At 41.4% G+C, this 18,440-nt stretch overlaps 2 protein-coding genes across 2 annotated transcripts; one reads left to right on the forward strand and one right to left on the reverse strand.

Moving 5' to 3' along the window:
• The first annotated feature begins 1,987 nt into the window (after nt 1-1,987).
• Nucleotides 1,988-8,726, forward strand: LOC115734853 (rac-like GTP-binding protein 3). Its single transcript, XM_030665815.2, has 8 exons — nt 1,988-2,463; nt 2,895-2,982; nt 3,125-3,234; nt 3,324-3,387; nt 5,022-5,086; nt 5,170-5,235; nt 7,427-7,521; nt 8,381-8,726. The coding sequence occupies exons 1-8, from the start codon at nt 2,359-2,361 to the stop codon at nt 8,418-8,420; spliced, it is 633 nt and encodes a 210-aa protein (XP_030521675.1). The 5' UTR covers nt 1,988-2,358; the 3' UTR covers nt 8,421-8,726.
• A 745-nt stretch (nt 8,727-9,471) lies between these two features.
• On the reverse strand, nt 9,472-17,947 carry LOC115734852. Its single transcript, XM_030665814.2, has 4 exons — nt 17,362-17,947; nt 15,263-15,634; nt 10,778-15,181; nt 9,472-9,929 (listed from the first exon to the last, which is right to left on the reverse strand). Exons 1-3 carry the CDS (start codon nt 17,512-17,514, stop codon nt 10,817-10,819), a joined length of 4,890 nt encoding a protein of 1,629 aa, XP_030521674.2. The 5' UTR covers nt 17,515-17,947; the 3' UTR covers nt 9,472-9,929; nt 10,778-10,816.
• Nucleotides 17,948-18,440: the final 493 nt, after the last annotated feature.

Here is an 18,440-nt window from a genome sequence, read left to right on the forward strand (position 1 = left end):
GCGGCGGGAGAGGCGCGAAGTAACTCGCCCTAAATTTTGGAAAAGGAGCCGATCCTTTCAACTACATCAAAAACCCTTATCGTGAGAAGTTTGGATAGTTAGGCCTTTGTGCTTATGCCCTCGGGTCATTTGAAAATAAGTTTCCGCCACGACCAAAAGGGATACTCCGGGAGGCAAATTTCATGTAGAGGAATTGGTGTTGATGCTGCTGCCGACGACAATTCGGACCGTTCGAGCCGAGTGAAGGACTTTGATATCAATAAGCTATTGAAGGTAGAGGTGAACGGCTCTGGGTTACGTGCAGATTCCACCTAGAATCTAGAACTCTACCCATCGGAATATGTTTCTCATTTTTTGAAACCCGAAACCTTCCCTATCACGGGTTTCAAGATCGGTTTCGGAATCTATAGAGGTTCCACATGTATTCTTAATTGAATGATTATAGTGAATCATCACATTTTTTTTTTGTCTAAGAATCATCACCTTTAACTACCAACATTTGCTGCTATAATCCATTGACCACATTTCATATTTAGACATACGAATAAATATGAAATATTAACAAAGTAAAATTTCTTAATCATAAATATTGCCGAAAATGGAAGTTCACACTAGTGGTTCCAAATTACGCACTCATCATCGGAGACCATAAATTACCACATGATCGCGCAAAGAAATATACCCAAAAAAACACAAAACTTTGTTACAAATTATATTATAGGTTCCATATTCCACTAACCCGGAACCTAGAACATACCAAACGAAACAGGTTCCCCAATTTTTAAAACCCGAATCCTACCCTACATATCTTGAAACTTAAAACCGGACGGTTTTCTCACTTGTCCGATTTCGGATTTTAGATTTTATTGTGGAACCATGCTCACCTCTAATTAGAGGGAAAGCTGAAGACAATGCTCAAGAGGCAGCTCTTGAACCCTCAGTCAAGACAAAACTTGAAACGCAAGTTACACAGATGAAAAAGTGCCCCAGAGTTCAAACTCATCCACAGAATGGATTATACCCCCATCAAAAGTGCCACTTCTAAACAGCCATCATGGTGACCAGCATTGAAGACTAAGCAATCTTGCACAGAGAAAGATGCATTCATGATGGACCAAAGAGCACAAACATGCTCAATAACATGCCTTTAAGCAACAAATTTTTTTATTTTTATTTTATATCTGGTGTAAGAAGGAAAGAGAAATGAAAATGGTGGTTCCATAATACCTTAAGCTGAACATTACATAAAATAAATTATTGCTTATCGAGTAATTAGTAGCTCCATATAAAAGTTACCATTCTTGTATCAAAATTACTACCGGAATATATAAATAAAAGGTCTTTTATCACGAAGATCTACTAATAAGCGTTACCGGTTACAGATATATTTTTAAAGGTTTCACTGAAGACATCAATCTCCTTTCCTATGACTTTTCTTTTAACAGATGTGCGCAATTCCTTCATTTTATTCATTCTTGCTTCATCTTTACTCTTGTCTTCAACCAACCCTCTTAAAGAGTAAAGTATAGCTGCTACCCTAGCTAGCTTGAGTCCCCACTTCTTTTTCATCTATGAAAACCATGTGATGGAAAGAAATCAGAACCCTACCATCTGGCAAATTCAATGTTAGGAAGTCTGTCGAGCATCCTTGATACGTTAGCCATGAAGTCCTCAACCTGAAAAGTTATAAAAGAATAATTTTCATTTTCAATCGAAGTCCGAAGAATTCTATACGCATATTGTAGAATCGCCGTACTTTATGTGTTCAAAGCACTCCCAACTTGTTTTACCGCGACGTAGTAAGCACATTGAAGCATTGTTTGATGTAAGTTATCATGATATGATAAAAAGACAAATATAAGTTTCCAAGAATTGCCCCACCCCAATTGTTTAATGGGGTTAGTTGCATGAGGGCTATAAAATTTGGTGAACCGTTGACCAGGAGCCGTCCAGGCAGTGGAAGACCGTCATACGTAGTCCATTGTTTTTCTGGGATTATCAGTTTGATTCATAAATTTCCCAAGTTGTCTCCTCGAACCGGGCCAATAAAGTTTCCCGCTATTAATGTCGAAGATTATCAAACCCCGCAATGTTTAGCCGAGCCAAGCAGATATCAACAGCACAACAAAGTACAAAAGAACAGCTAATGAGTGAGAATCATGTGATCCACCGCAATTACAGACACACTTGCTCGAATCATTAAAGGCATTAAGCCTGTTCTTCTTCTCCAGCAGCAACGAGATATAGCCCCCAAAAAGCAAAAAACGAAGTTCACAAAACCCAGAATTTCAGAATTTCCGCTTTCTAGATTCAAGGAAGCTTCTTTGTTCCTTTCTTCCTGGTGGGGGTGTTTCTTCAATGGCTGCGAGCGCGTCAAGATTCATCAAATGTGTGACGGTTGGTGATGGGGCTGTGGGCAAGACGTGCATGCTCATCTGCTACACCAGCAACAAGTTTCCAACTGTATGTTCTCCCCCTTTTTATCCAAAAAGTATAACAAGAAGGAAGAAAAGAGAGCAAATGGCTTGTTGACTCATTGGGACTTCTTGGGTATCCCAGTCCTTGATAAATTGTTTGCCTTTCTTGATTTTTGTAATGTTGTGTTTTTCTGATTCTAGGTTTCGCCCCCTTTTTGTTTTTGTTGCCCTTTGGTTATAACATTACAAGAGTTAGTGCCTTTTTTCGTCTCAAGATTCCTGTGAACAGCTTTTGCTTTATGGCCAGTATTTTGTAACCCCTCAAATTGCGTTCCTTTCTCCTTTAAGTTGTGGTTCTTTATCTTACACGAGTGGAAGAGATGGATCATATGTTGCATTCTTTAATTTGTCAGCTTTTTTGCTTTTCTTATATCTTTGTTGCATCTAAATCTTTCTGGTTATCTGTAATATGATCAGGATTATATACCAACAGTGTTTGATAACTTCAGTGCAAATGTAGTAGTTGAAGGTACCACTGTGAACCTGGGACTCTGGGATACTGCTGGTAAGAACTCGGTGCTCTCAATGATGTTTAGAGTTTTGAAAGGCCATTGTACTTGGATTTCATGGGCCTATTCAATTTGGTTGCCGTAATCATTTTTCTGAGTGCATTGTTTTGTTGCACTGCATATGCTTTTGGATGCCAGGGCAAGAAGATTACAATAGATTAAGGCCCCTAAGCTACAGAGGAGCAGATGTCTTTGTCTTGGCTTTCTCTTTAGTTAGTCGAGCTAGCTACGAGAACATACTTAAAAAGGTTCCACTTCGAAATCGTTATTTCCATAATTTTCTGTTGCACTACTCGATGGTTTAGTTTCGAGTTTCTGATGATGATCTGTTGGCCAGTGGATCCCTGAACTCCAGCATTATTCGCCTGGAATCCCTCTGGTCCTTGTGGGCACCAAATTAGGTAAGTTAAACGACTTATCTATACTGTGAAGGCTGCAATTCCACAATCCTCGTCTTGGTTGTTGATATTTTTCTGGCTTTGTGTGATCGTTAAGTCAGGCGGTTGAGTTGAATAAGTGGACTCCTTTCAGTGTCTCACTGCTAGTTGCTTGGAATAGCACTTTTATGATATTGTAATACTTCTGTGCAAGCACCATACAAGGAGCAACTCTTTAAGTTGGGTTTTAGCGAAAATTTCTTTATGAGAGCTTGGAGTGATATCGAGCACAGCTTGTATAATACCACATCACCTAAGATTTAGAGCTTCTCAAGTTGACTCGACTCTTGAAGCCTTAAGTTCACTAATGGGGTTCTGGTAAACAATTGTTTTCAACTCTTTCGGCTCCTTGTAATGCAATAATGTGCAATACTCTGAACTGATCATTAATTTGCTTCGAGAACCTAGTAGATTTGAAGGGTTTCTGTAGCCTTCTTCTGCCCTTGGTGTACCTTTCATTTTGGCTCAGGCAGTCTCACAATTGATTCCAGGCTTGATGTCTAATGTTGGTGAAACCATCTTAGTTTTGTCTCTCTCAACCTATCCTGAAGTGCGACTCCTTTAACTTGACCTGTTCGTAGATATCATGCCTTTATGCTTGACTTGAACTAACTTAGTATGTGAGATCACTTGCTCGTGTTAGGCTTGTGAAGCATAAATGATCTAATAGCATATATTGGAGTGACTGTATTGCTTAGAGATGATTAAGAGAATGCCACTAAATCAATTTGCTCAAGACTTTCTATATTGAGGACTCAGAAACGTGTTACTCAAGTTTTCATATAACTTTGGTTGTTGCTGCTGTTTGCAGTGGCATTGGTGCTGTTCATTGTATACTAATGGCACCCCTGTCCATTAAAAAAAAATACCATCTGGTTTCTGGAGTGTTGACATGTTGCACTTTCTATGGATAATGGATAGTAGCATTAAGTTTATGTACTAGTGATCTGGATAGAAAATCTTGAATTGGCATCACCATAGGAAACTGGTTGTTGGATCTAGATGATAGAAAAATCTTTTGGGAGTTGGCATCAATTAGATGGATCGTCTTTACCATAAGATTCTTGAATGTTTGATTACACATGCTAGGTTAGGGTGAAAGGTTATTAAAGTAAACACACTGACTTTTGCACGGATTCTTCGTGAACAACTTCTGAAATAGGTCTACTTTTCAGTATCATGCAAAGAGGTTTATTTGTCATGATCAGTACGCAGAGAATGTTCATCCTTTCCTAATTGCGAATTCCAGTTAATCATGTCATTAGTCACCAAATAAGTCATTCACAAACAGCATGTCATATCTATAGAGAATTCTGCATATATTTCCCTTCCCAGTTCCTCCTTTCATTCTTGAGTTCTTTAACTCTTTTGCTCTTTCTATTGCTTATTAAGTGTTCTAAGAATCTGAAACCACCACCACCACCCCCCCAAAAAAAAAAAAGAAAAAGAAAAAAGTGTTCTAAGAAGAGAATCATTCTAGAGGGCTAAAACTTCCATTGCTTCTGTTAAATTCTATGGAATCCGGAGTATATTCTTCCTGGTATTAGTCTTACTAGGCAATGTTATTTCCATTTTAATGAATTATAAGAAATATGTAGATCTTCGCGAGGACAAGCACTATTTAGCCGATCATCCTGGTCTAGTGCCTGTTACCACTGCACAGGTTTGGTATCTATTCAGCACCTCATCATGCATCAACAGTATATATGACTTGGTCTACTAATTGTGATGGATCTATGCTTTCAGGGTGAGGAGCTTCGCAAACAAATTGGCGCTGCATATTACATTGAGTGCAGCTCCAAAACACAACAGGTGCTTAAAATCACCCATTGGTTTTGTGCAATTCAAATTAACTAATGTCCGTAGTAGAGCTACACTAACAATTATGTCTATCTGGGTAATGTTTATTTAAAGGGAACGTGTCGACTTAGTAGAGATACGCTAATGTGTAAGTGCTGTGGTGACAAATGGAGCTCATGGTACTTTGAATAACAATTATGTCTATCTGGGTAATGCTAATTTAAAGGGAATGTGTTAATTTTGGAGTACTTCACGCTGAACACTGAACTTCAGTTCCTTTCATTTATTGCATTATTCTTCCGACATTTTGAATCATGCCACTACATTGAGAGGAATTTCAAATGCCACTGTGGAGACGTTTATTGGACATTTTGCCTATATGAAACTAGGCATATCACTCAAGCTTTCTGTGGGGGATATTAGTGGCGCATGGGCATGTGATTCACTGAAAGAACCACACATAATCAAGTTCTTTTCCTGCCAAATGAGGCCACTGCATGGATCCTCTTCAGCTATTTTCTATCTATAATTTCAAGTTTTCTGTAGTATCAAGTACAAAAGTCTCTCTCTGAAGTTTCCTTCCACTGTCTTGTTATGCCTTCTCTTACTGTATTCCGCCTGCATCCACATCATCAAAAGGTTCTATACGCTAGCCTAGCAGATGTGCAGACCATCTCCCACGGATCATCTTCCCTTTTGCATAGTAGAACCAAGATTCTACAACTGCTCTTTCTAATACTTCTTACTCTTGATTACTCATCCCTCTTTCGTATGGAACCTTTCATTTGCTGAATTTGCAACTTATATGGTCCGTCTTTGAAAGACTTTAATCTTTGCATGTTCTGTTTGCTCAAATATCCTATAGTAGTGTCCTTAGGCTTGTGCTATAAAAAGTAAAGAGATAAGTAGTACAAGCTGAATCTTGATGTAACTTCTTGTTATTGAGGAATCATCCATTGCACCTCAAAAGTTTTCCTTACTGAAATCATGACTCGCAACTTTGCTGGCATGCATTTGTTCCATAGCTTATATGTAACTTGTCAAGGAAACCCTTGAGGGACTTCTAAAAGATCTTGTCGTATGGTTTCCACACCTCAATGAAAACCATGCGCAAATTGTTTTGTTCTTCCTTGCGTCGTTCCTCCAACTTATGCAAGAGGTTTTTTCAGGGTTGATGTTTCTGGCACAAAATGTAATTGGCTGTCCTAATTATGCGTTTCTTTCAATAACTTATACACTCTTGCTTTTACCTTTATTGTCCGAATCATCAACTTAATTTTGATGCGGAATGCATCTTACTTGGAATAGATCTCTTGTTTTTCCCTCTTTCTTTCCCTTCTGTAACCAATTTATAATTATCTTTTTTTATTCATTGGAGTCCAAACTTTAACAAGTCTAGACCTCATTGATACTACCTGAAAAGTACCCTAACGTTAAATGGCGGCTCATGTAATTCGGTGTCTAAGCAAGTTAGGCTTGTCCTACGGATGTTAGACTAACGAAAGGAGCCTCTCCAAGCAGTTGGATATTCCATTTCTTCATGACCTTGCTCCATCGGCACAGCTGTTCAAGAGAGAGGAGATGGAAGTTTTACCTTCCCGTAGTTTGTTCCAACTTTGTCATTTAGTGGATAGGGACTTCTGCTGGATCGTGGATCCTGGCATACTTAGGCGACTGTTTTATCTTTCTGAATGATAAGCTTCGGTCCTGAATAGATTAGAAAGTCATGAATAATGAAGTGCCAGATAATCTTTAGCCCAGTCATTCACACTTCAAATGATACTGGACGTACTGTAAGCACTGATACAAATGTGGACTTAGAATTCTATTGCGAAAATGAAAAAGCTGCAAGCATTGAACTTGTGGTGGTTTATTAACATATTATTTATGCTGGCTCAGCCATCTTTTCTTGCTTTTATTCACTTCAATCAGCTTTAACTGGCTTAATAATAATTTTGTCTGATAATTCTGCACTTGATTGTAAGGTACTCTCATAACCAAGATGCTCCCAAGTTGACCTGATTTAGAGTTATAACTTGATTCCAACACGTAATAAGAAAACATGAGTGTTCTTGCTGCCTTACTGCTAAAACATATCATATCTGGCTCGGCAGTTTTTTTTTTTTTTTTCCTGCTGTGGTTTTTTCATTATTACCTCATGATTTGTTGTCATCATTCTAATGACTGCTCTATTCATTTGCAGAATGTAAAAGCAGTCTTTGATGCAGCAATCAGGGTAGTTATTAAACCACCGCAGAAACAAAAGGAGAAGAAAAAGCCCCGTCGGGGATGCCTACAGTGAGTACCTTCATTCTAATAATCCTTCTCTATTTATTTGAGGAATGCATACATTGATCTTTGCTCGTTCAGTTGGGTGATGATAGTAGCTGAGGCACTGAGTGATGGCAAACTGATTACTGGTTATGTTCATTTCAAACAGCATCTATTTAACGAGAAGCAGTTACGAATGTAATGATGACTTTCTTAAGAGACTTAAACTGGAAAATTGTGAGGTTGATAACACGAGCTGAAGCTACATGCTTCTGTTCATATAAGAGGTGCCATATGTGTTACCATCGTGGTCAGGTAAGCAACGTGTCATATTGTCTCATTGTTAAAACGACCTAAGTCTTAACCAATATGATAAGAAGTTGGTTTCGTGGCAAAATAGATGAAAACGTATCAAACCCTGCCAGTTTGTGGTTTATGATTCATTCGAAATTTTAATTTTCTCTAGTTCACTTTGGTTCATGTGCTGCGTAAATGTCCCTGATGCCTAGCGGTAGATCACTGTCTGCAAAAATCATGCTTTTGCTCATTCTTTATTTTGACAAAGTAGGCCTTTCTTGTCCCTCATTATTAGTTGAACTTTCTCTTCTGTGAGCTACAAAACTCTTTGCTGGTCCCATTTAAATCTGCTGGGATCTAAAACATAACGCTTGGGTGCATTTGTTGTTGATAGGATTGTCAATCTGTTCTTTGCTCGCAGATATGGCATGGTTAGATCTATATTCTTCAAACCCTTTTTATCATACTGTTCCTAATCATCAACCCTTCCTCATAATACTACTTATATTTCAGTATGAACTAACATACACCATTGCTCATCATCAAGACCAGAGATTTTTGGTGCATAATCTGTTTGTCTGAGTTGCAGAAACATCTTTTCTGGGAGGAGCCTTGTGTGTCTCATGTGAACTATGACGGCGTGGGGTTTGCGATCCAACTCTCGCAGGCATGCCAGATCCTCACTCTCCCCTATGATCAGATCTGGTGGACAGGACATTAGTGGTTTTCCAACTTCCACGTAGGACACTTTGTATAGCGAGCCGCCTCGGTTCTACCTGACAATAATTTTCATCTGTTTTGTCTCAGTTCTCTTTATTTTTGGTATGTCCCTGGAAGGAAAACTGCTTAGTATGATGCCTATCTCTGTTCAGTGTCTCTGTTGCCAATGAGACATCGATTCAGATTGTTTTTTAGTGTATTTTAGTTTTAAAGTGCTTAAGCTCGCCGCTATTCTCAGATTGAAAAAACGATGCTTCGTCCTTTCCACTGGTGAGCATTAACCTCTGGATAAGCTCTGGCAATGGCCAAATTCAAGACGGTCATGGTGAGAACCTGCCCGGTTAAGTCTGACTGGGTTGTTTACCTTGGGATTGTATGAATCATATGCCCATGCAACAGGCGTTTCTGCAGATTCCTGAAGATCCGGCCCTCCGATATTGATAAGAATAGATCTGTCAATCTTTGAAAGAAGTGTTCGTCCCAATATCACAGTTTCAGAAACCCAGATCATTCCTTCAAAAGACAGTAGGAAACCCCTTTGCTGATTCTTCTAAACCATGGCATTGAATCCCCTTCGAGGAAATATCTACTCTAGAAAACGAAAAAGATATTCGTACGGAACAAAATAGAGAAACGAACTGCCTTATAGTGATACAAATAACACCTTTGGTTCGGGGAATAGGAACCACACATGAAGCTCTCTCTCCCTCCCCCTTTTAGACTTTCCTAAAAGCAGACATTGAAAGTGAAGAGAGCTCCTTCCGCGGCAACTGGATAACCGCAATTTCTGGAACGGAAAGCAAAGAGAGATCAGAATATAGAGGATGCAATAGAATTGGCAGGACCGAAGCAACGACCTTTTTTCACGAGGCTTTGAAGCCTAAAAAAAAAAGAGATGCAAAAAGGGCTTACAATAAACTAAGCAACATCAGATTAAGACAAGCTCACAATACCCCCAACAAGGTGAAACTTTGATCATATATGCCACTGAAGAGAGTTTAAAAAAGGATTAATTAAACCACAATACAAAAGCTTCTGTATAAAGCAGCTCAAAACCAATTTTGCCATTATCAGAAGCCGGATAAGCATGGATGATCTTTGGGGTCCATATTTTTTTTCTTGCAGAATTGATTCACCCAAGACCAGCACTGGACCAAGTTTTTCGATGACGCAAATGACATGCTTTCCGTCAGTCAAAATATCTACATCGGGGGAACAGATCCGCAGCCACGCAGAGAGCATATTCAGCCAATGGTCTTCACATCTCTCACACAGTCTCTTCCCTGTAGAGTGGATACAGCAAAGAAGCGGGGGGTTTGGAGACCATGGACAACATAAATTACTCAGCACCACCCATCAATGAGGATCCCAGGTTAGATGACGACCTCCGGAAGGTGGCCATTGCCCACCCTCAAAAACTGCACATCAAGAAACGTGTAAATAATCTAGACGTAAAAATACGATGCTTGCTAGTGAGAAAAGCAACACCAAAGAGCAAGGGCAGAGAGAGAGAGAGAGAGGCACAGCATAATAGCCAAAAACTCAGGCCCCATGGTAAAGAACGCCATGAAATCATACAGATTTTAAAGAGGCAAACGAGGATGCAGTGAGAGGCTTACATCAACCAATTGAACATGCAATATAATACACTATCAATGATTTTAATGCTACCACATCCACCTTCGATGTACAAGTGTATTTCTAGAAAAGCAAATTGACAAGATCTCAGTAACACCTTGCCCTCCGCTAAAGTTTTTTCCATCTCCTTGCCTCAATTATCAAAACCAACATCATCAAGAAATGACCTCAAAGTGTTCCTTCTCTCCAAAGAAAGCCCTTCTCTACCATCAACAGCGCCAAAAGAAAGGAATGACCAACAGTAAGGCAGACTCATAATCATAAAAGTAGGCTTCCTTTCATACGCCGTCTTTTTGCAAACAATTATACAATTAGGCAAACCTGCAGTTCTACTTCATTAATTTGACACCTATCACGTACGTATGTCCTGCACCGTACTTGGCATCATTATCCTTATCTACCTTTGGGTAAAACACAGATACACATATTTCAATCACCCATCAACTCTCTCTTAGATATTCTTACAGCATTCTTTCAGATATCTTTCTTGCAATTGACTATGTGGTAAATTTACACACATAAAAATGACAAAAAGTGAATGCCCAGAATGCATGCTCCTCAAATATACAGTAGTAATTCCATTGAATTCAAAGACTTGTAAACTCGATAATGCATCATGAAAACTTACAAGCATCTACAGGTCACCAAACTGTACTATTGTGCATCCCTACTGCCAAGAGGACTGCTTGTAATTGTCCCACCCTCCGTCAGGTTCTTTCCTTTTCAGAACGCTGCTTGAAACTTGGTACATCCTTGCTGGGTCCTCTGCTAACGCCTGTGAACTGACTACGGAGAGTTGTCTGGGTGCAAGCGACGATGTCTCATCTCTACCATCCAAATCGGGCCCTCCAGGACCAGAATTAAGGTCCAATGTTTGCCTGTTCCATTTTTTATTGTTCTCGTAACTACTACCACCATCTGGAAGGCTAACAATAAAAGGTCTCGGGTAATGCGTAGATACCGCACTAGGTGCACCTAGTAGCTGTGAATGCACAGGCGGGAAGCAAATCCTGCCACCTGACGATGGATCAACATACGTCGTTGAACTACCTGAAAAAGTTGCTGACTGCAAAGGAAAGTTCGCAGCATAAGGAGGGAAGACAGGATACTGAAATGGAGCGGATGGGAAGGCCACGGCAGGAGAAGATGACAACACTGGCGCACGGTAGATTTCAGTAGTAAATGGAATTGCACCAGTAGAAGGCCCCAGCATCCTAGGTTGTCCTCCAGTCGCAACAACAGGTAGAGATTGCTCCCCTCTATTTGACAACATTGATGGAATAGTGACAGCTGAGTATGTGCTCCCAGGAGGAAACCAACTCGAGAAATTCCCTACCTCCAAATTGTTCGTCTTGAGGCCCGAAACAGGTTGCTGAGGCGGCACACTGCTTCTTGCATGCTGATTAGGTATCGATGGTTCAGCACTCAACTCATCAGCAGCAGGCCCATCATTCAAATCGAAGTCTCTGTGGGCACTTGTGTCTGTTCCATTGGGAAGAGTACCAGCTGATGATTTGGCCAATGAAAAGTTGACATCTAGTCTTCGACTACTGCTTGTCGAGTAGCTCCATAAGTCAGTAGCTTCATCAATCTGATTTAAATCAAGACCAAGACCACCAGAGCCACGAGTTGGGGCAGAACTACTCATCTCGTCGCGTCCTATCTCGTGATTACTTTTAAAACTTGGAAGGGAAGTACTCTCCAGAATGCAATTTCTAGAAACTGCATCTTCCACAATCCCTTCATCAGGGACATTCAAGTCAATATCCAATGGAGGGCGACTGGGTTTGGCAGAAGCAGTATCAGGATTAGGAGGGGCATTTGTTGCGAGCAGGGGCATCTCCAGAAGTTTCCTGGGTTCAGCTGGCCTGAATGCACTCGTGGCTGCAGACCCCTTCCATCCAAGTTCCACTTTAGTCCTCAGCAGATCACCAGGAGGAACAAAGGGGCTCTTTGCAGCAGCAGCAACAGGAATTGGTGCACTAAGACTGGTCGACACAGAAGAGGTAGGAAAAGGCAACCGATTAAGCAAAGGAACAACAGCTGCGCTTGCATGTGCAGTCAAGTTTGCTGGCTCACTATATTTCACATCATCTGTATTGAGTCCTTCATTCAAGTCAAACCCGACTTTTGCATCCTTATCAGCAGCCTCAACGCTGGCCAGAGAAGAAACCTCTGGTGAAGCAAATTCCTTGATCTCATCTGCTCCACTGCCTGTCAACTTGCCCAGTCTAGACTTTGCACTCATGTCTTTTACTTGCCCAGGAAGGTCAGACAGCCCTTTGGATGGAGACAAGTTCTGCTCACAATCTGCTCTAGTTTCCATATTCTCCTTCATGCCCCCACCCTTGTGATTAGAAAAGCCTGCACCAGAAGTGGCTACCGAAACCTCCTGACTAATGGATCGCAGCTCCATGTGGGCATCTTGATTTCCAACATCTGTCCCATCAGTCCTTTCAGTCTTCACATCATCAACATTTTTCGTTGCCAGTTCTTTTGGCTTCATATCTTCAGAGACCACTGTGTCAGTAGGCCTCTCGTCCACCTGCATGCCATCTTTTGAATCTTCATTTGTTCGTCTTGCATCCTTTTGACTGGAGAAAGATCCCATCTCGGCAGCTACTGATGCCACTTCAACGCCAGAAACAGCATCAGGTACTTTGTTCCCGGATGACAAAGAGACAATGGCCTTTGTTTTAGAATCAGGAACGGCATCCTGATTTACCCTGTCAATTGCTGTTTTCTCATTAGACTCGTCATCATGTCCACTGTCAACAGTCTCATAAAGTTTGGCTACAGGAAATCTAGCAGCTGAAGTGACCAATGATAACTCGTTTACATTCTTGTCACTTTCTGGACATGGTCCTGCCGCCTGTAGCATTTCAGTAGAGGATGAATTCGGGTTTCTCTTCTGCTCTTCTGAAAGTATGTCTTCAGAAGGTAATGGAGAGGCCTTACTGTCTGCTTTCCTGGTCAGTAGTGCGTCATCATTAACCATATCCTTCTGCACACAATTATTGGCAACATCGCTGGATTGACAATGGTTATGAGGTGATGAGTTCATTTTGGAATCATTGCCCGCACATGACTGCCCGACTGCAGAGGGGTTCCGTTGTGGAGAGTCAACAGGAGATACCATTTCAGACATTAACATCTCTCCAGCAGCCACACTAGCAAGCAAATTCATTCCAACATCATCTTCAACAGATTCAGAAGCACTAGGTTCGAAAACTTTGGCACAACTTTCCACCAAAGCATTCATGGAGCTAGGAGATGCCTCGGGCAATCTCGCCAATTTAAATTCACTCCCTGATGATGACACAGCAGTTTTTGATGTTTCCAATGCCTTCTTAGCGTTTTCACCAGTCTTGAGACAGTCATCCCGAGGAACATTTCCTGGGGACCCATCATCCTCGTCACAAGCAGTCACCATATCTTTCAAATCATTATTCTGCCATGATTCAGCATTCACATCAGACAAAATATTAGCTTGGCATACATTAGTCTTCTCCTTCAGACCAGGATCAGGTTGATCAGGCCTTTCCGGGCGCATTGGAGAGGATGCTCTGCTGATCATGACAGATGGGTCATCGAAGGATCCTCCACTGGCATTTTGAGCAGGACTACGGCCTCTGTTTGGAATCTTAACAATCAATTTGTGACTATTCACCTCAATAGGCACATCAACTGCCCTTTCACTAGTCAATCCAGACTGAGACACTTTTTCTGGAGCCACATTTCTATGCAAGGAAGTTCTGCTAGACCCCATTTCCCTTCCAGATGCACTTGATCCAGGGAGGCAGTTAACTAACTTCTTATGGCGTGAAGGACCACTAGAAACCCTGCCGGAACCAGCTGTGGAGCTCCTAGCATCTTCCTTCCCTGGAGCCCCCCCAGTCTTTGCATGGTCGCTTGAGCACGACTGGCTGTTGTTGTGAGACTGACTAGAACTACTGCTCTTCTCATCTCTCGATATCGTCATAGGAAGATCGGAAACACTGCTAACCACAGCACTACGGGCTTGTCCATCTTTCAAGTTGCCACCAATTGATGCATGCGAAGGAGGTGATTTTAATGACCCAGGAGACACAGCAGATTTAGAGGCAGTCTCCCCCTGAATAAGCTTTACCGAAGGACTTTTAGATGCAGGAAGACCAACAGAGCTCTTTGTAGCAGCCTCAGACGAGCCTCCTAAGTTTCTGTTCCCACCATGACCAACCTCAGGAATCTTAGACCTCGCAGACCATGAAACAGTCTGGTTTGAACCAGATTTTGCATCGTTGATGTTCATTTCAGCTTCAACACGTTTCTTCCAAGTGTCAACCAGACTTCTTGCCTTCTTTTGAATTTCTGAGTTCTTGTGAGAACGCAAATTGTTCACCGACTTGCCTATATTACACATTTGTAAGGCATGAAGGTTAACAGGTAATTTATCCAGTGCTCGAAGTAGTACCAAGATAAATTCATCCACTGACTTATCATTATCCTTAAGGCTATTGCCATCACCAACTTTCCCCTTATGAACCTCCTGCAGCCACTCATCCAACACAGACAGACCCTTCAGTTGAACAAACTGGCCGAGGCAATCTACTTTATCAGTGCCTGCAATCACATCTGTCAGCATTAAGCGGCCAGCTAAATCCACTTTCTTCTCACTCCTGTCTGGCAGCATGAGTTGCACCAATTTCTCAACTCCTTCCAAATCCACAAGGCCTCCTTTATCTGTTATTTTGGCAATTTCATATCTCAAAAAGCTTTCTGTTCTAGAGTGACCAGAATCCCCATCATCCATTTTGATAGATCGTTCACGTTTAATGGGCTCAGAGCCCCGATCTCCACGCTCTCTTTTCTTTCCCTTACTTTGAGAAGCAAAGGATGAAGCACTATTCTGTACACAATCTGAACCAGATTTTAGTTGTGAAGCTGATGTCGGACCATTCATTCGTTTTGGGGAACGACCATTTGGTTGCACTGTTGCATGCATTTCTATTCGAGTCTTATCCAATAGCTGATCTACTTCTTCTTGATGTTCCTGCCAAAAAATTGTCAAATTTAGTTAGACAAACAAACACTTAGGGGCACCAAACTGAAGTTGTACAGAAAGAAAGCTCACATTAATATAGTCTTGGTCAGTTAGCCACCAAAGACAACTGTTTGAAATGTCATAAACTCGTCGACAAACAAAAGAACAGATCCCTGATGGAAGTTCAACACCTTTTGGAAGAAATGCAACTTTACACGGATGGAGTAAAGATGCTGCAAGAGTCTCATCCCGATGAAAGGAATAAAAGATTTCGTTTGGGGCAGCTTCTAGCAGGATGCCTCTGCTAAGCTTAACTTCAGCAGGCCGATAGAGCCAATTTACACCCAACTTCAAGTTGTTCTCTTTACTTAATGTTAATGAACGAATTATACCGATAAAAGGTGGAGAATCCTGGGGTGGTTTAAACAGGGCACAATCACCAACACTGATCTTGCGTCCGTCCTACAAAAGAGGAAAGCTCAAAGATTCATTCATCCATATAAACAACTAAATCTTGCAAAAGTGGAGATGCAGGAGAGCAGAACTGAGCATTTCACAACTGTGCCATGACCATTCTACACAAGCATTAGCAGTTTTCCAAAGAGAGGATATTAGAAACTTGCAAACCTACAAAAACAGAATCTGCTCTTTCCCAATCTCTTGAAAGGAAAAAGAAAAAAAAATTTGGCCATCCAATGAAAGCAAGCTACAACAGAAAACAGAAACTATAAATGCATTAAAAAGTAAAAAAAGAATAATTCAACAAAAGTTACAAAAAATGTTAATCTAAGTCCCATCTGGTGACCATTTCTCTCAAGCATCAATTACTTTATAAATTGTGACCTGGCATGAGCATAATATAAAACACCAATTTGGGAAGCTAAAATGTTATTCAATTGCATCTTTCCACTGAACTGCTAACCCTGAGAACAATTCCTTCGACTTGCTGGACTTTACAACCTTGACATTACATATTCAACTAACACCATCTTAGCTAGAAAATCTTAGCACCAAGACCAAAGATGCATTTAGCACTGGCAAATTGAAGCTTGAAAACTTATCCAAAACCTTACCGTTTCAATAAACTGAAAATCTGATTCACATTGATTAACATTGGCATCAAGATACAATTGGAGTTTTGACAACAAACTGAAAAACACATACATTGTTCAACTAGAACAGAAGAACTGTTTTTCTAGTCAATTGGTGAGTGGCCGTATGTTAGCAAAACAGCCATGATGTCCACCATAACAACATATACAAGCTTGCAGATATTAACACCAAAACCCAAAAAATTGGCAGAAGCTGACAGTGGAAAAAAAGGCTTGTTGCTAAAACAAAAACAGTTAGGCATCAAGAATATTATCATCCAGATAGTCCCCCAAGGGAAAAAAAAGGAAAAGATGGACGAGGGGGAAGACAGGGAGAGAAAGGGGGAGGCGGGAGAGATCGTGACTACACAGAAAATGTCTCTGCATTTTCAATTGCATGTGTGTTTCACTTTTAAAAGGACAGATAACAAAGCAAAGCATCACAGACACCTCTCCAGCAAATTTCTGTGCACCCAAGATCCACTTTCTAGTATGATGGCCAATAACCACTGGTGATTGATAAGCAATATCAACGGAAAGACAAATCATGAATTCAATTCAAGCCACCAAATTAAATTCAAGATCGTTTAGATCAAAACTCCACAATCCCACCATCTCCTTAATGATTCAATATAACTGATAGCAAAATCGTGTAGACCCACAGTTTTTGCTCAGAAAACCGGTAGGGAAATTGCAACGTCCTTATAACCCATAATTTTCTATAAAAAAAAAAAAAGATGAAAATCGCCTAACATAAAACAAACCCCCGATTGTGTGCTCAATTAGATTAATGAACAGCTAGATATAGGTAAACCAATCTTCCATACAACTGAAAGCCAACGAGAACTAATTCATTGCAAAGACGCAGCCAAAAATCACTGCATATTCACCAATCCTTAAAACCAGCTTCCCATCATTTTCCAAATAAGTCATCAATCAACAAACAGCAATAGCCAAGACAATCTACCCCACCAGGCAAACTCAACCAGAACTAATTGGCCGCGATTGTGAAGACCGAGACAAGAACCATCAGCGCACATAATCCAATCCAATCCAATCCAATCCAATATGGAATCAAGACCCGGACCGCCACAATACCTTGTGAAAGAAATTAGGCGACGAAGAGGCGGAAGAAGAAGAAGAACCATCAGCATCAGGTGCAACAGCAACGCCTACACGCGTGGGGACTGTCCGCATGTGCCAATTGCAACTCCGTCTTCCCCTCCTCTCCTCACCTTCTCTCCCATGCATAGCCTTGCATTTTCCCCTATTCCTGCCCTCTCGATAGTAATAATCCCTATTTCACTTCCAGCGACTACCATCAATAATCCCTTCGGCGAAAATCCTCTTTCCAAGCTACGTCGCCCTCGGAAAAAACCCTAATCCACGAAGATCCTCCGCTGCCTCCCGTCAATTCTGATAATCGCGACGAGCCCTAAATCCACCATCCGAAAACCCTAGCCACCAAAACATCCAAACCCTACTCTTCTCGAAAAGATCCCAATTAGCGATTCCGGAGAGGGTCCTCGGGCGACCGATCAATTCGCCATCCGATCCGCCGAATCTGAAGCGATTTGAAACGGCTTTCGATCTAGAGAGAGAGAGAGAGAGAGAGAGAGAGAGAGAGAGACGGAGAGAGAAACGTGAGAATTTGGTGTGAGGAAACAAAATAGATAGCGAAGGAGAGACGGCAAGAGGAAAGGGCGTACTTGGTACTTAGCAGGGCCACGGGCAGGGGACGGGCGGATCGGGCAGTTCGGGCAGGGGCGACGATAACGCGACGGGGCGGTGACTCTGGGTGCGATGACGTGTGAGTAATTATGGACCGCGACCGCACTGGATTGGTGTGATCCAGTGTTGACTGATCCCTACCCATTTGACTTTGCTTATTTTAATGAATTTTGGCCAAAAAAAAAAAAAACAACTTCGTTGTCTGTCCAAGACCCAGATTGCAAGCAGGTTGAGGTGGGGTCCGAGGCAAAATTCAGCGTATCGCTCAGAGACTGTTTTTCTGTCTTTCTTTCTTTTCTTTTTTTGGGTATGATGTTGATGATTATGCGGTGCCCAGAGTCTTGTGAGAGTTAAGAATTACTTGCACAAGGGCTGTTCTCGCCCTCCATGTGAGCTCAACGTGAACAATAGCTCCAGGCCTGTACATGCGTACTGAACATCTAGGG

Source organism: Rhodamnia argentea, chromosome 7 (genome assembly GCF_020921035.1).
Source record: "Rhodamnia argentea isolate NSW1041297 chromosome 7, ASM2092103v1, whole genome shotgun sequence".
Lineage (NCBI taxonomy): Eukaryota > Viridiplantae > Streptophyta > Magnoliopsida > Myrtales > Myrtaceae > Rhodamnia > Rhodamnia argentea.

Bases quoted from the DNA above. Each gene is read 5' to 3' on its own strand.
- LOC115734853 (XM_030665815.2), top strand. From the start codon at position 2,359: ATGGCTGCGAGCGCGTCAAGATTCATCAAATGTGTGACGGTTGGTGAT. The intron at 2,464-2,894 runs GTATGTTCTCCC...TAATATGATCAG, and splicing joins CCAGCAACAAGTTTCCAACT to GATTATATACCAACAGTGTT. The intron at 3,388-5,021 runs GTAAGTTAAACG...AGAAATATGTAG, and splicing joins CCTTGTGGGCACCAAATTAG to ATCTTCGCGAGGACAAGCAC.
- LOC115734852 (XM_030665814.2), bottom strand. From the start codon at position 17,514: ATGCATGGGAGAGAAGGTGAGGAGAGGAGGGGAAGACGGAGTTGCAAT. The intron at 15,635-17,361 runs GTATTGTGGCGG...CCTCTTTTGTAG, and splicing joins CGCCTAATTTCTTTCACAAG to GACGGACGCAAGATCAGTGT. The intron at 15,182-15,262 runs GTGAGCTTTCTT...ATTTTTTGGCAG, and splicing joins CTGACCAAGACTATATTAAT to GAACATCAAGAAGAAGTAGA.